The 17213-nt window shown below is 42.2% G+C and overlaps 2 protein-coding genes across 2 annotated transcripts in view; both read left to right on the top strand.

Annotated features, from left to right (window-relative positions):
* Positions 1 to 5400, top strand: part of rab12 (RAB12, member RAS oncogene family) — an 8306-nt gene extending 2906 nt beyond the window's left edge. Inside the window, exons 3-6 of the mRNA XM_014020135.1 lie at positions 1514 to 1652; positions 2439 to 2528; positions 2811 to 2915; positions 3374 to 5400. Of these exons, the coding sequence (XP_013875589.1) occupies positions 1514 to 1652; positions 2439 to 2528; positions 2811 to 2915; positions 3374 to 3481 (442 nt within the window). The 3' untranslated portion in view covers positions 3482 to 5400. The remainder of the gene's footprint in view (positions 1 to 1513; positions 1653 to 2438; positions 2529 to 2810; positions 2916 to 3373) is intronic.
* Positions 3480 to 9937, top strand: LOC106525794 (microtubule cross-linking factor 1; the record flags this gene model as incomplete). The annotated part of the gene is given in 3 exon segments (XM_014020134.1): positions 3480 to 6795; positions 9375 to 9599; positions 9779 to 9937. Coding segments are annotated over 3 exon segments (1152 nt in total), but the record flags the coding sequence as incomplete, so codon positions are not given.
* Positions 9938 to 17213: the final 7276 nt, after the last annotated feature.

Here is a 17213-nt window from a genome sequence, read left to right as displayed (position 1 = left end):
TGGGTCAAACTGACCCAGGAACATTATTGCTGTTCCTCAGAAACGAACATAACAGGAGGGTTAAAACAGCAGATTAGAGGACCGGAGTTAATCTCCTGCTAATTGCTAYTAAAAGCAGTCATGAAATAACGACCAATGCTATAATAGTTGTTTAGGGTTCGTTTGTATTTTTATGTTTTAGTCTTATCATCTCTGTTTGTTCAATTCACTGTGGGAAAGTTGTGAGTTTCTGCTGTTATCTTGTGTATCACTGTTGTGTCACTCTGCAGGCTGCGCTAACAAGGGTTCAACATGCTGCAGATAGTTCAGAGTCCTCCTCAAGCTGTTGTCTGAAATTACTTTAATTAGTTTTATGACCTGTCCCTTTAGTTGCATTAATCCAGGTTTTGTCAGTGGATCACAGATCAAATTAAAAACATTTTAAAGAGTTAATTATTTACAGCTTTAGTGCAGCTATTAACTGAAATCGGAAGTTAAAATAACTTTGTAGGCATTAAATATATTTTATTTCACCAGTGCACATTTTAAATGTATTTGTGTGGTCATGCTTGGCTAAAACTCCATCGCTTCTTTCACCTGCTCATTTGTCCTGCTGGCTAACACCCCACCTCCACCCTCCTGCCACCACATCACCGTTTTCACCCCTCCGCCGTGTTGACCACACCCCTCTGTCCGGCGTGGATGGCCGTCGTCTCGGTGCGCGTTTTCTCCCGTTGTCGTGTTGTCATCGAGCCGCGCCACAGCTTTGCCTAACCCTGCCATTGTTGCTGCTGTCTCTGTCCACTCGTCTGCTCACGAGCCCGACTGTGACTCACTGTGGGCGCAGGGACGGGCTGGCTGCTGGCTGAAGGTACAGTAACACCGCTCTGTGTGGAGTGTCGCTCCGTCTGCTTGTCATGCTGCTAATTCACACTCGCATCAACTCTGTGACATCATCAATTCTGAATCAAAAACACAAGTCTTGTGTGTTCAGTAATGTTTGTGTTATAATGCAGTAGTTAGTTTAGATGTGTGTGCCTTTAAATTTCAGACGATGATGTAATTATCAATAATCAGCCATAATAACATCATGACGACTGACAGTCAGTTTTAAAACATCGGCAGGAAAAGGAACGGCTTTGAGGAGCGTTACATTAAATCTAACTTCTTATTAATCCAATCCAGCATTTATGGGATAAACTAAACAAACTGAGTAATTTTAATCTCCTGGTAGCCACGTCCTGGCTTAATGCGTTGCAAGAATTTGTCTGGATCAACTCAAATATGGGCGGTGGTCATAATGTTATGGCTGATTTGTATGGCTGAGCAAACAAGACAAAAAAAATCTCTTGAGAGCTGGTTTCACCAGTATTAAATGATTTCCACAAATCTGGATCCTTTTTCTGTTTGAACCTTTTTAATGTAATCACTAACAGAATAAAATTAAATTTTAATCGATAAGAAAATTTGAATCGGTTTCTGATACGCGGGAGTTTCTGGGTCTTCTTGGTTAAGTGGTGGTTGTTTGATCCAGGGACACGGCCGGTCAGGAGAGGTTTAACAGCATCACGTCGGCCTACTACAGAGGAGCCAAGGGAATCGTGCTCGTTTACGACATAACGAAACAGGAGACCTTCGAAGACCTCCCCAAGTGGATGAAAATGATCGACAAGGTAACCAACGCTTAAAACATGTCAGAACCCGGATTTAAGGGGCGTGTTTTTAAAGTGCATTTGAGTCCAACTCTTCCCGTGGCTCAAATGAGACCAGATGACTGAAACTGAAGGCTTTTTCACAAAACAGCTTAAAGTGCCTGTGACATGCATATGTTTCAGTTACAAAAAGTCAAAGAAAACATATAAACAGGAAGTTACATCAAAGGGGAACACTTTAGGAAAGCAAACTCCCTCGTCTTTGTCTTTTGTAACAATATTTTTTGACTCTTCTTTATCTCTTTGATAAAAGCTCCAAATCTAAATGTAAAGAAACATCAGATTCTTCTCCACAGCCTGTGTTGTTAACCGTTGTAGCAACGCTCTGTTTACATGCAGACGTTCCTCTTTGACGCCACTTCCTGTTTCTTCACAAACAAATATCTCAGCAACTGTTGGTCTCAGCAGTGTGAATCTTTTTAGCAGTATATTATCAATGTTAACTTTACAAACATGCATTCATATTTATTACTAAAGTTTGATGTCACAGGCACTTTAAGTTCAGCTCCATGCCTTTTTTTTTTGGTTCCTCGATGCTCGCTTCATTTCTGAAAATTCACATCTGTGTGGGACGTGCCCGGCTCCTTCTAGCATAAATGTTTGCTGAACTGTATGAAAGAGCCCCTGAACGTCTCTTCCCTCGCTTCTGTTGTTTATCTCAACATTTAATAAAAAAGCTCCATGTCCTTTTAATAAAAAGTTTCATGGCTGGTTTTGTAATTCTGCTCGGCTCTGTGTCGATTGAAGTACGCCTCGGAGGAAGCCGAGCTTCTGCTGGTTGGGAACAAGCTGGACTGTGAGGCCGATCGAGTCATCTCCAGACAACAAGGAGAGAGAGTGAGTGCTCATCTTAAGACACACTCTGCTTTAAAGAGACAGCCTGAAAACGAGTTGATCTGAAACATCTCTCAGAGGGGGGGGCTTGTGGAGTTACAATGAGGAGGAATTCAGACCAAATCATTGCAGTTTCACTTTATATAGACCCCACTGAATGATTTAAATGTTTCCTTTAAGGTGCGTCATAACATCCAAACCTGACATTAACTCTCCTAGAAACTGAAGTGATTATATGTTGGATTCAGCTGGTTTTATTTTATTTTATTTTTTTTATTTTAACAGTTTGCCTCCCGTATCAGTGGAATGCGCTTCTGTGAATCCAGTGCCAAGGATAATTTTAATGTGGATGAGATCTTCTTGAAGCTCGTGAACGATATCGTCAGTAAGGTGGGTGGCTTTATTATTTTTATTATGTGCTATTTTGATTTAATATTATATGTTTTAACAAATTACCGTCACAGCTGGTACATAAGCCTCTTCTACACATCAGCCGTCCCTGTGCACGACAACAGTGCTCGTTTTTTGCAAACGGGGCTGTTAGACGTTTTGTAGTTTACTGATTTTTTTTGTTTTGTTTTTTTGTGTGCGTTTGAAACTTTAGAAGAGACCTGAAAAAAAAGAAAACATAGTGCTTTTACTGCAGTTTTAGTTTTGTATTTAAAAATAATAATAATAAAAAAGATGGAAATGGGAAAATGTACAGATTTGTTTGGAAACAAACGGATTAAGTGTGAAAGGGCAGAGCTTTGTTGCTTTTGTTTTGCCATCTGTTGCATTTTTTTTTTTTTTTTGTGATATTTGATGCGTCAGACGGTTAAACGAAATCTTTGTTTCTGATCCATCAGATGCCGCTGGAAATGGCCAACAGGGAGCTCTCCAACAGCGTCCTGTCTCTGCAGCCTGAACCTGAAGTGCCCCCGGAGTTACCCCCGCCCCGCATGCGTTGTTGCTGAGAGTCAGAATCCCCCCTCCTCACCCCCCACAAAAAAACAAACAAACAAAAAAATAATACACACAAACCGTGTTTCTCACACAAAGCACACACACTCACTAAAACACGCAGCGTTACTAAATGACCACAAGGGGGCAGCACACAGCAGCACTTTGGAATGACCTGCTGAAAGGATGCATGGAATCTAAAACAAGCAGTATTAACTTCCTGTTTTCTTCTTCTTTGTAAGTGAACACGTTGGCCTGCAGCACACTAACACACCCCCACCCCCAATCTGTCTACGCCGGACCCCCGGACTACCTCATCGTTTGGCTGGTTCTGTTCGCTGTGGCCCTCAGGTTCCTTCCTGGTAGCAGTTGGACATGACTGAGGGCGCCACAGCTCGTACTCTTGATCATTTCTTTAGGTCGTTCAGATCACCTGAAGCTCACAGAAAAAACAATAACATCTCGCTACCTTTAGTTGGAACTTTGGGACTTTTTTAAACACATTTTTTACAAAGTGATGGATGGATTTGAGGTTTAGAAAGGCAGGTGGTGTAAATGTGATGTGCTGCTGTAACGACTGGAGAAGGTGCAGATGTTTGGGGCTAACCTGCAGGTGGTGATTTTAAAGTATTAAAAGTGGCTGGAATTTAAATTTGTATAAATGTTTTTGCACTACGAACCGTTTCCCTTTTTCAGCTGGCGTGCAGGAAAGTAAATAATTGGTAGTTAAGCTAACAAAGGTTGTGGCGGCTGCTTTTTGTAAGTGGAATGTAGAAGCAAAGACAGATGGGTAATGTAGTATTTGGTTGATTTTGATTTATCAGAGGGAATAGACTGTAAGAAACCAGCAGACTCCTGGTTTTATTCGTGTTTTGTCACTAATATTTATTTGTTTTTCTTGAATTCAGATAAAGAAACTGAGTTTTCTCCTTTTTTTGGTGGAAAATTTTTTGTTTTTAACTGTTTGAACGACTCAGGAAACCTTGATCGGCTCAAAGCTGCACATGATTCTTGGATTTAAATTCGCTTTGAGTTTCAAATTAAAGGCCCCTCATGTCGGGCATTGTGCCATCTAGTGGTGACGCTGCGAATTACAACACACTCATCCTCCCCTTTCATTGACAAAAAAAAAACAGTTTTTGGTTTGTCCTAGCAGCAGATTAGGGTTGAGAAGAGGAACCGGTAGGTTTGTTTCTTTTAAATGACTTAAAACCTGCAACCAGAACTGCTAACAGCTGGAATAAGGACAGGTTTTTATTAGTTGTGAGTTCAGTTTTGTCCCGTTACATACAAGAGAAATGTGAAATATTCCCTCCTGTGTTCATTAATAACAATTCTGGGAACTTTAGATTTGAACTGAGTGCAGTGTTAACCGTGTAGCACTGTGAGTGTGTGTGTTTTGTCGAACCGCGGCAAAAACATTTTAGTAAAGGAGAAGCCGACTGACATTACTCTGATACTACTCTCATTATCTATTTTTATTGAAATTTTATATTAAAGTTAAGCTTTTTGGGGGAGTTGAAATAAGACAAAGCACATTTTTAACAAACGAGCAGTTTCGTGCCAAAATGTAGATATTAAAATGTTTTCGAGCACAATTTCGCAATAAGCTCATCGGCCAGCAGGAGATCTTTCTGGGAAATTGAAGTTTTATCGCTCGTGTTTGGAGGCTTTTCTGCAGGTGGCTGTTTTGGAAATGAAATGTTTATTTTGTCGTCTCTTTTGACACTAACCCTGTGGACTTTATATTCTAATAACCAAGCCTTATTATACTACTCTTCATTTGCAATGTGTATCTTTTTTTCTTTCCCGAGATGGATTCCTGTTCTTTGTGTTAAACCTGTTAAAATTTGTTTGAAGCAGATTTGCTGTATTTATAACTTGTGGCATTCTTGAACTAATGAAATGCAATTAAAGATGTTTATATTTATTACTAATTTGGAGCTTTTTTTTATTTTAATGTGTGAGTGAATGTGTTTTAGAAAACTGGACTGAATGTGAATGGCTCTCAGCTGCTACAACTTACAATTTTAGCTCAAGGTTTGTAAAATTGACTGAGATAGACTTTAATGTTTGTTTGTTTTTAGCTCAGTGGTTCTCGGTAGCTTGTGGCGCATGCGCAGTTGAGCCGGTCGGACCTGCTCAACCGCGCATGCGCATAGCAGAAAATCACGCGCGTCAAACCTCACGCCGCAGCGGCTGCAGATTTTACGAGTCGGACAGGAGAGGTTCACGCGCTGCAACATGTACGAAAAAAAGAAAGGAGACTTAGCACCGGGAGGGAGAAGAAATCTGACTTTTTAAAATTAATTTGAGTTTAAAGAAACGTTTCCTGCAGATGCAACCTGTCACTGAAACCCGGCAGTAATCTGGTTTTATTGCAGCATTTCTCCCGGAGGCAGAGGGGACTACAATGACAACCTGGTGAATGTTATCGGGATGGAGTAAAAAAAAAAAACCGTCGCAGGGATGCGCATCCACACAAGGAGAGCAGAGATTTCTCCTCGTGGATTGATCGTTTCCTCCTCCAGCCTCCTCCTGCTGCCGGTGTCGGTGTAGAATGGAGAGCTCCAATGGTTCCGAGTCCAAACCGCAGAGCCACCAGCTGGAGAAGAAGCGGCTGAACCGAGCGCCTTCCCCGGCCAGACCTTTCCTGAAGGATGTGCACTCCCGCTCCAACAAACCACCTGCCATCGGTCCCAAATCCCCCAAACTCGGCAAGCAGCAGTCCGCCTCCTCAGCTCATCCGAACCGCAGCTCCAGGCGCAGCACAGCCGGGGCCAAAGACAAACCAGCCCCGGTGAAAAGTAGCTCCAAGTCCACCGCCGCCAAAAAGCCCGTGAAGGCGCCCCAACATGCAGCCGCTGAGCCCAGAGCCCCCGGCATCAAACCGGACAGCACCAGCAGTCCGGTTCTCAACAAACACAAGAAGGGCAAACCAGCCTCGGGCTCCACGGGCCCGCCCAGCCACGAGTCTCCGATCCGGGTACCGACCGGAGCGCCTCTCCGGGTCAGCCAGACCGACAGCAGCTCAGACCTGTCGGACTGCCCGTCAGAGCCGCTGTCCGACGAGCAGAGGCTGGCGCCGGCCGCCAGCAGCGACGCCGAGTCCGGTACCGGCTCGAGCGACCGGGACCAGCTGGTGGAAGCAGCCGGTGGTCCTCCGCGGTGCTCCGGCGCCAAGGGGAGCGTCACGTCTCAGGCTCAGCCGGGTCCGGGACAGAAACCCAAACCGTCCACGGGCTCACAGCTGAAAGTGTCAGGAACCAGAGAGGAGGAGCTGCTGAGGGAAATAGAAGATCTGAGATCTGAGAACGACTACCTGAAGGTTTGGACCTCAAGTCTGCACGTTTGATTAAAAATATAAAATTTAAACTCAAACATTAAACAGAGCTTATCATAAACTTTATCAAACAGTGCTGTTTGAAAGTGTTAACGCCATTAGTTTCCCAGAGACTATGAATGCAGATCTGAAATGCGGGTCCACAGTCAATGTAAACAATGCTGGATCCACAGAAAACCATCTGGTTGTTTATGTCACATGATGCTGCTGGCTTTAGTCTCTGTGGGTAAACAAAAATGCTCCATAAGTTTAAGCTGTTTTCAGTAGCTTCAGCTGTTTCAGTAAGTAAACAAACACAAGTGGCATCTGGTCACAAATTTTGCTTAAAAGTTTTTAATTTTTTTATATTCATTTCCTTTAAAAACAAAACCAATTTTATTTACAATAAAAATACAAATCACAAATAAAATATGCAGATTTTGGATCTAGATCTTCATGACTTTGCAGTGAAGTACCTTTTAAGATGGCCGCTACAGGCTAACCCCAAGTTTCACGATTTTGCAATAAATACCTTTAAAGATGGCCGCCACAAGCTCATTGACCTTAGGTAGTCCAAACAAAAAGGGGTACAAGTCGGTCAGTTTTGTCGCTATTGAGCTAAAATTTGGCGTGATAGCAGCTGAGAGTCACCCCAACATGTATGCAGAGTGCTGACAAATTTTCTTTCCATCCATCCATCCATCCATCCATCCATCCATCCATCCATCCATCCATGCATGCATGGTGCTTATCTCTCATGTATTGAGTTACTCTTCTACGTGAGCATTTGCATAAAACTCCCACCCATCTCAAAAAGTAGGTTATCCCCATAAGTTGAGGAGGGGTGAAGCATACAAATCAAGCTGCGAACACGGCATATTTGCATGTCACTGATGAGGGTAGTATTTCAGATTTGGTTGCACGTGTCAGCCGGTCCTTTCTCTCTGCGCCATGCCGACGAAACACAAGAGAGTTAATCAGCTTTGCTGGCTCTGCTCATAATGGTTTTATCCCTCAGGACCCGATAACAGTCAGATGTCCCTTGTGTTTTGGGGGTTCAGAGACCTGGTTCCCAGTCTGCCAGCTGGGTCACCCTCCCCCCACTCAATCCTCCCTGGCCCTCATGCACCCTAATAACTGGGACTTCCCCCTTTTTATAGCCCATTCAGGAGGTTTAGTTTTCTGTTGTTGTGCTTCAGATGATTCTTGAACCGAGGAGAATAAATAAAGTGGAAATTATTATCATCCAAAATTGGGTAAAATGTGAAAGTGGCAAACGATAAAACAAATATGCAAAATAAATCAGTGTTTACCCCTCAGAGATTGGTAAATTCAGTCAATTATTTGTACATAATTGGCTGAGAATCTCTTATAAATACTTAATTTTCTGTACCGGAGGCGACAATTTGCAAAACTTGTGTGAATGCAGTGCAGTTAATAATTTAAAGGAGTAATCAGTAACACAAAATTGGTATTTATTTTGTTCTTTCTCCAAGCTAAAATATTAAATTCCATTTATTGGCCTTTTGAAATGATTCATTTAAATAAATAACTAAAGAAATATCTTAAGTCAGTTAGCAAAATGTGATTTTTCAGAAAAGAAGCACCAAAACCAGCATCTAAATTAGAAGAATTTGCTAATTTGTTAGTTTTTCATTCATTAAAGGTCCATCCTGTAGCGTTTAGTGATATCTAGTGGTTCAGATTGTGAATTACACCCATCAGGTTTACTGTTCACCATCAAACACAAAGGAAAAGCTTTGTTTTTTTTTTAATTTTATAACATATTTCAACAGCTGTTGGCTGACCCCCACACTCTAAACTCCAGAGGTTTTCTTTAAATATGCTCCTCAGCCTCTGGTTTTTAACTCGACCATCGATCTGTTCGACCGTTGGCGCGGTCATCATGTCCGTCCTCCGGGGGTCAGATAACACCGAGCTCAGTGCTTTCCTCAATCAGGGTAGATTTAGTTTTCTTTAATCGACACCCCCCACCACCCCTCTTCCTTCCTTTATGCATCTAATTGTCCTTTCATCAGATGAGCCCTTTGGGATATTTGTCTCAGGGGAAATCGACAAAACAAACAGATTATTTTGAAAGTGATTCAAATGAGAAGAGTTAAAAACGTCAGATCCAGCGGATAACAGACCCGTCATTTTACACTTGTTTTAAAAACATTTCCATTAATTAAATGATATATTCATTTTGAGATTATTAATAATTGTTCAGAATATCAGAATTTAAAGAAAGAAGTTAATAAATTTGACTTTTTTAATCTTTTTGGCAAATGGCTGAATTTTATTAGCAGATATAAACTTTGAATTCTAATGAGGATAAAACCAAAAGATTCAACACATTTGTTAAGGAGAGCGTTTTTCAGATTAATTTTTTTATTTACCGTAATTTAACCAGGCAAGTCCCTTTGAGATCTCAGATCTCTTTTAAATTGCAATTTCCATTTTGTAATAATTAACAAAACAAAACAGCCACATTTTGACGTTTAAACTCTTAAGAAACTAAAAGAAGCATTAAAGTCTCTGTGCAAAAACTACAAGCCAGACAAGTTGTCACTTTTGAATCCCAGGATGAAGTGGAGGAGCTGCGGGCCGAGATGGAGGAGGTGCGAGACAACTACCTGGAGGAGGAGGTCTACCAGCTGCAGGAGCTGCGGAGGGAACTGGACCGGGCCAACAAGAACTGCCGCATCTTACAGTACCGCCTGAGGAAGGCCGAGCAGAAGAGCCTGCGGGTCGCTCAGACGGGCCACGTGGACGGGGAGCTGCTGCGTAGTCTGGAGCAGGATCTGAAGGCGCGTGTTTTTTACCAACATGTTTGAATTTTCAGAGCTTTTCCAACAGCTTTTTGTTTCATATTTCTGAAAGAATTCAAGTTGTCTGTTTTTACAAATAAGACGTTCACGATCATGAACTGCCGCAGTTGCCTTTGTTTCTTAACTGAATCGTCTTGTTGTTTTCGGACCGACCTCAGGTGGCCAAGGACGTGTCGGTGCGTCTGCACAACGAGCTGGAGAGCACCGAGGACAAACGCAGCCGAGCGGAGGACGAGAACGAGACGCTGCGGCAGAAGATCATCGAGGTGGAGATCTCCAAACAGGCGCTGCACAACGAGATGGAGAGGATCAAAGAGGTGAGAGCTGAAAAAAAAAAAAAGACGTCCGAGTTGAGTTTAATAAATCCTGGAGGACAGGCGACGAATCAGCTGCAAATAAGATAAACTGCAGCACAAGTGAGTCACGTTTTGTTGTGCAAGTGTGAGTTTAATCCAGTGAAATAAGTCAACCCTGAGTCTCTTGTGCCATCTTTCCCACCATGTCTAGACGATGTGTGCCATCTAAGTATCTAATTAATAAAAATCTCTGTGGGTTCAAAGGTCACAGGTTCAAATCCCCCGGCGGCATTACTACAACATTTTACTCCTGTGGTTTATCCTCGGTCTGGTTATCAGTTGTTGTTTGTTAGCTGTGTTTCAAACCGATGCGTTGTGTTTGTGTGTCGACGTGTTGCTCCGTGAAGTCCCGTGTCTCGTCTCTCTCGTGAGGAAGTCTCTGCTTTGATGGAATAAGATGATCAGAAGCTTTTCCTCTGAGCCGCTGGAGCTCAGCTGATCAGACTAATCGATGGTGACGACAGCAGGTAACCCACCGTCTGCCAGCAGGCAGAAAGTAGGTCAGCCTCAGTTCCCTCCGCTCGGCTCCGAGACGCCGCCGCCGCCGCTTTGGCGTTTTATGTCTTCCCTCAGAAGTTCTGTTCGGTTGATTCACAGCGACGCCGTCTTCAACACGACTTCTGTTTTTATTGCTTTTTGTTGTGAAGATTTGCGTCAAAGTTTATGACTTCAGCTGTCAGTGCTGTGTTTGTTTGTTTGTTTGTTTGTTTGTTTGTTTGTTTGTTTGTTTGTTTACAAAAGCCTCAGTTTTCTTGAAAGAATCACTCCGCCTTTCATGTCACAGATTTAAGCTGAGAAAATCTTATGATGATAAATGATATTTGTTGAGGATTACTCCCAACTACTACCACACCAAAATTTGCAGTTGCAAAATTAACTGAGTTTTGTCATTTTTGTTTTGCTATGATTAATTTAATAATTACTTTCTGTGTGGTTTATTACATATTTTGTTAACATAAAGCATTAACTCCAAGTAGTTATTGGCAACGTTTTAAACTAAGATCCGATGCAATCTGTTATCACTCAGAATATATGTTTGGGATAACTCTCAGCTACTTCCACACCAAAGTTTAGCTCAGTATCTACAAAACGGACTGAGTTATTGCCACTTTTGTGTTTTTTAAGGTCAATTGGCTGTGTTGGCCATTTTGAATTGAGTTGCCTCCAAAAATTAATCAGTCGTAGATGTTCACCCACTGATTACCTCAGGAAAGTTTCATTAAAAAATTTTTTGTGTTTCATGAYATATTTTGCTAACAGACAAACATAGCTGACTTTAATATCAATTGGAAAGTTTTAAAATCTGGTCTTATTCCATCAGTTAACCATTTGGTATGTGTTGGGGATCAGTCTCAGCTACTACCACACCAAATTTTAGCTCAATACTAATAAATTTAGCTGAATTACGTCCTTTTTTTGTTTTGTAAGATCAGTAGGCTGTGGCGGCCATCTTGAATTGGATTGGCTCCAATTGTTAATGAGTTGCAGAGCTCCATCCATTGAGTCATTTCTGAGAGTTTCTAATTCATCCAGTGGTTCATGAGAAATTTTGCTAACAGACAAACGCATACAACTAAAAGTGACCGAGGCGCCTCAGAGCAGTTTTCTGAGCGGCTCGCTTCATAAATGTTTGATGGTAAAAAAAAAATTAAAAATGGCGCCGAGACGAGGCTCGGGCTGTGAAACTGGTGGGAGGCGTAGAAGAGCTGCTTCAAAACGACTGCAGTGTTTTTTTTTTTATGTCTTCCCTCGAGGTTTGTCCCAGAAAAACACACTCTGTCTCAGAGTTTTTTTTATATATATATACAGATACAACCCCACAATATTTTTAAATGAGGACTCCACATTTCTTGCMTTGTGTGGAGGTCATAATGCAGATTAGAATCATTTTAACGACAGGAGCTTAATTTTAATCCCTGTGGCTCAGAATCGTCTGTTTGAGCTGCAGAAGTTACAGACTGAAGAGGAGGATCAGGTGTTAAGAATGTCGTTCGACTGGAATGAGAGGACGCACCTTTACCTGTCCACGTGTCTCACACCTCGTAAACAACAGCTGAGGTGTGACGCAAGAGAAATGCAACAATTTTGACGCAACTCCCAGACTGTAAACACTGTGCGTACGTCTACAGCTGAACGGAATGTTGGTGTCCGTCCAATTTAAGATGYCCGCCACAGCTGAGRGACATTAGCAAACACAAATATGMRTCTATCTRAGTGAATTTTGCAGATATTGAGGTAAAATTTAGCGTTGTAGTAGCTGAGAGTCATACGTAACACATACTCTGAAATAAACAAGGTTTGGCAAAAACYTGTTTCACAACATAAGATCCTGTTTTTTTTTTATCTTTAACAGGCATTATGCATGCCTTCAAGGAATGCCTTTAATTTATAGAGAAAAAAACTGATTTAAAAAAAAAAACAGACTCCACAGGAAATCTGCCAGATTAAAGATTCTCATATCAGTAAAAAAATAGTTTTATTTACATTATGTTTATTGTCTCATTAGAGTTTAAGTCATGTGTATCAAGAGGCCATCTTTGCTCCGGACTCYAGGGAAGATCTGCGCTGAGCTTCATGCTGATTAGGCTGTAATTGGTTTTCCTGATTAAAAACCATGAAGTAATCCTGTTAAACTTTTCTCTCCTCTGTGGTAAACTAATCCAAAACAGCCTGATCCACTCTGGCTTTTAAAAGCCCGTCTCATTCTGTGCTCCTTCTCTGCTGTCAGGGTTTGATTCTGGTGTCGCGGCGTTAATTAATCCAACAGAAAAATAAAAATAAAAGCCTGATATGTTCCGGTATCCCTCCGGGCGGCGGTTCTGGTTCCTGTTAACCTGCAGGGGTGGTTTATAAACCTGATGTAAAGGTGGGGGGAGCTGSTCGACGGGTTAAGCTGTTTTTGGTCTCTTTGTGATCGTTGGAATGTTTTTTTTCGTTCCTGTGATGTTTGAAGAACGGCCCGCTGATTCGTGTAATGAAATGGAACTGATGAAATGTCGACACGCAACACGAGCGCCAGGTGATTTATTACCTCCTGATAAATTCATCTTTCATTAAAGCCAAACGGGGTTTTCCTCTGCAGCTCGTCTGTTTCCCTCATGGTGACTGGCGGGTGTTTCTCTGAAGAACCTGGAACACCTTTTCAACTGATTAACTTTTAATCCAATTAAAGATGGTCGCCACAGCCATCTTCACTTAAAAAACACAAAAGTGACTATCAGTTTTACTGATCCTGGCCTAAATTTAGTTGTGGTTGTACCTTAATGGTATTATTAAGTTACATTTCAAAWGTTGCACCGTTATGGAAAACAAATTGAACATATAATGTTAGTTATATTCAAGCCTAACAACACACAACACTTCAAATGRCCAATCACTGCAGAGATGCCTCTGACTCATTCTCCTCAGCAGAAGTTCCTGCTCGTTTCTCACATCTCTGTCACGTCTTCTTCCATCTTTCCTCCGCTGCTGCTGGAGTGAAGGAATCCRGTTGACCTACTTAACGTCTTGTGTCTCCACCGATTGGAAGGAGAGCAGACGTGAGAAAAAGAGCAGCAAAGGGATGAGATCTGCTGCAGTGGCACACTTCACCTCACAGATTCTCAGAAGTCTGATCCTTGTGCTCATATTTGCTGTTCAATCATTRTCAGCTCAATTTAAAATACTACTAAGGGGCCTCWGCTGTACGTGGAAGKARCRTACGCTACCTCATTGTATGTGGAAGAACCTTACGCTACCTCAGTTGTATGTAGAAGACACTTACCTCACTGGCACATGGAAGAACCCTACGCCACCCCACTGGCATGTGGAAGAACTCTATGCTACCTCACTGGCATGTGGAAGAAACCTACGCTTACCTCTGCCATGTGGAAAAATCCTACGCTACCTCAGTGGTATGTGGAAGAACCATACGCTACCTCAGTGGCATGTGGAAGAACCCCACGCTACCTCATTAGCACGTGGAAGAACCCTACGCTACTTCAGTGGCATGTGGAAGAACCCTACGCTACTTCAGTGGCATGTGGAAGAACCCTACGCTACTTCACTGGCACGTGAAATAATCCTACGCTACCTCAGTGGCATGTGGAAGAACCCTACGCTACCTCAGTGGCATGTGGAAGAACCCTACGCTACCTCATTGGCACGTGGAAGAACCCTACGCTACCTCAGTGGCATGTGGAAGAACCCTACGCTACTTCACTGGCACGTGGAAGAATCCTACGCTACCTCAGTGGCATGTGGAAGAACCCTAGACTAACTCAGTGGCATGTYGAAGAACCCTATGCTACTTKACTGGCACATGGAAGAACCCTACGCTACCTCATTGGCACGTGGAAGAACCCTACGCTACTTCACTGGCACATGGAAGAACCCTATGCTACCTCAGTGGTATGTGGAAGAACCATATGCTACCTCACTGGCACATGGAAGAACCCTATGCTTCTTCACTGGCACGTGGAAGAATCCTGCGCTACCTCAGTGGCATGTGGAAGAACCCTACGCTACCTCAGTGGTATGTGGAAGAACCCTACGCTACCTCAGTGGTATGTAGAAGAACCATCCGCTACCTCAGTGGCACGTGGAAGAACCATACACAGCCAACACAGGCTGAAGGTTTGATGCAATAAATTAGTGCTTAGAGTAATTTTTTGAAAATTATCTTGTGCAACACTGCAAGTTGTTTGCTCAGAATCTGAGTTGTGAATGACTTATTTGTACATCCAATCATAGCTCAGTACATATTAAACTGACAAAATTAGCATCATTTTTATGTTTACTAAATTGATTAGCTGCGGTAGCCATCTTGGTTTTGATTTCATCCTGAAGGTATTCATTTGTAAACGTGCATCAAATTATTAGATTAAAATTTATCCAGTGGTTCATGAGATATTTTGTGAACAGTCACAAGTGAAAACACGATCCTCTTGATGATTATGCTATCACCACGTGGGGTTTCAGAGGTGAGGTTGTTCCCCTATTGTTAAACTACAACTAACACAAGGAAATTGGGGCAAATGATCAGTTTTGCTTGAACAAATCTGGAGCTCTGTTCTTTGAAGTTTAAACCCATGAAAAATAGTCCTCGCTGACGGATCTTTCTGATGGATACCAACATGTTTCACAAAAGATTTAATTTGCTGAAGCATCAARGCTGACGCCTCCTGACAAATGAAAGATGGATCGTCAGAGAGCATCTCTGAGCGTCTCCAGTCAGTTTGAGATGAACGATGGAGTCACATCAGCCTCTCCGTGATGCCTCACTTCCTCCCGCTGCACCCACCGCTGGCTCGCAGCCAGCCTGCCATCCCAGAATACTCGGAGGACCTGTCGAGGAGCTCGCAGGCAGATGACACGGCTGCTTCGTCTTTCCGCCTCTCGGCCCGTCGCAGGCGTGGTGACATTTATAGCTGTTAGGGTRGCTCCACAAACAGCTCAGACTTTTTTAAAGCTTCACTCAGAGTCTGAGCAGCTGATGTTTTACTTTAAAAACACAGTCTGTGACTGCGACACATCCGTCTCCAGGCTGTTCAGAACAAAACGGACCGGTCTGATCCTGTGGGTTTATTCTGCTGGAGTTCCTCCTGATGACCTTTTTACAACAGACACATCCGTCAACAGTTCCCTCGTCTGGCCCCGGAGCAGRCGGGGTCCCCGTTAGACCCCATCATCACCAGTTCTCTCTCTGAGCCACAGGGAAGGAGGCGGCTGCCTCTTCTGGACTCGTCAGGGTTCTGACCCGGGTCCACAGCAMCTCACTGCTAACAGTGCCTGAATCTAAACCCCTGTATGTCTGGAGCTCAAAATATCATGTCTGCTGTGTTTGAAATAATCATCAATAAAGAAAAAGAAAAATCTTGTTTATGAACAACAGCTGTTCATTGTTAGACCTTAACGACTTCAGCTTACTTTTAGCTCTTTCAGGACATTACAGCTGTGACTTTTGGTTTTTGAAACATATATTTTATAAACATTTATTTCCTTTTACTTCAGTATATTTGCCTTCTTGTAACTACAGTTTTATTAATTTTATCTTGTAGCAGCTATTTTTGTCATTTTAGCTTTTAGCTATTGGTTTACTAATAATTGTAGCTGCTGTTTTCGCTGTTTTTGTTTTATAAATCACTCTTCTTGGTCATTTTAACTTTAGCTATAGTTCTTCAAGTTTTAGCTACTGTTCTGTCAGCCTTAGCTTGATCTACTGCTTTTGCAGTCCTAGCTTTTAACTACTGTTCTGTTTGTTTTAGCATTTAGTTGTTGTTTTGTTGCATTTGTCAGTGCTAGCATTTAGCTACCGTTTTTGTCTGTGTTTGTTTTTAGCTACCATCTCTTGTTTTGGGTTTCAGCTACAGTATATATATTTGCTTTTTGGTACTGTTTTGACAGTTTCAGCCTTTAGTTACTGTTTTAGCTTTTAGCTACTGTTTTAGCTTTTAGCTACTGCTTTTCTAATTATTGGTCAATTTGCAGTCTTAGCTCTTAGCTTTTGTTCTGCCAGGTCATTTAGCTAATGACTTGCTTGTGAAATGCTGTAAGCTAGTTTTAGCTTTTAGCTACTGTTTTTGCTGTTCTGAGGGGTAAGCTACTCTTTTTGCTCATTTTAACTTTACCTATTGTTTTTAAGGTTTTAGCTACTGTTCCTCTTATTGTACTTTTTGTTTCTGTTTTTTAGCTTTTAACGTTTGCTTGCAGTTTGTCTGGTTTTTAATACTGTTTCACCAGTTTTAGCTTTTTAGCTGCTGTTTTGCTAGATTGAACAAACATTTCTCCTTGTTTCTGTGATAAAGAGACCTCAGTCTGGCACTTTCAGGTCGGATCCTTCGACTCGGTTAGTTAAACCATTTGTTACCATGGCAACCGTGACGGACAGCCCAGCCGGGCCATTAATTACCGAGGAAAGATTTGCTGCCCTAATGGCCATTAACGGGCCAGCCGAGCGGTTCCAGCTCCAGAATGTGGTCCAGGAGGGACGTCTGCTCTGMTTAAAGCTTCTGGACTTACTTAACACACAATTTCACATTATTTTACTTATTAGTTATTTAATTAATTTATGTTTTTCCAAAGATTTTGCTTTAATGCTTCGACACAAACATCCTGTTCTAAACCTCTGAAGATTTCAATCCTCATGTTATCAAGAACAAACAACACAGCTGGTCTCACTAGTTTCTTATAAACGTTAAATAACTCTTGAGTACCTCTGGGACTTGTGCTCCTTGTAGCCTCACAGTCCCACCTGACC

The sequence above is a fragment of the Austrofundulus limnaeus genome, unplaced genomic scaffold (assembly GCF_001266775.1).
Source record: "Austrofundulus limnaeus strain Quisiro unplaced genomic scaffold, Austrofundulus_limnaeus-1.0 Scaffold241, whole genome shotgun sequence".
Classification (NCBI taxonomy): domain Eukaryota; kingdom Metazoa; phylum Chordata; class Actinopteri; order Cyprinodontiformes; family Rivulidae; genus Austrofundulus; species Austrofundulus limnaeus.
The sequence above is the reverse complement of the archived record's forward strand: the minus strand, read 5'-3'. Positions and strand labels throughout refer to the sequence as shown.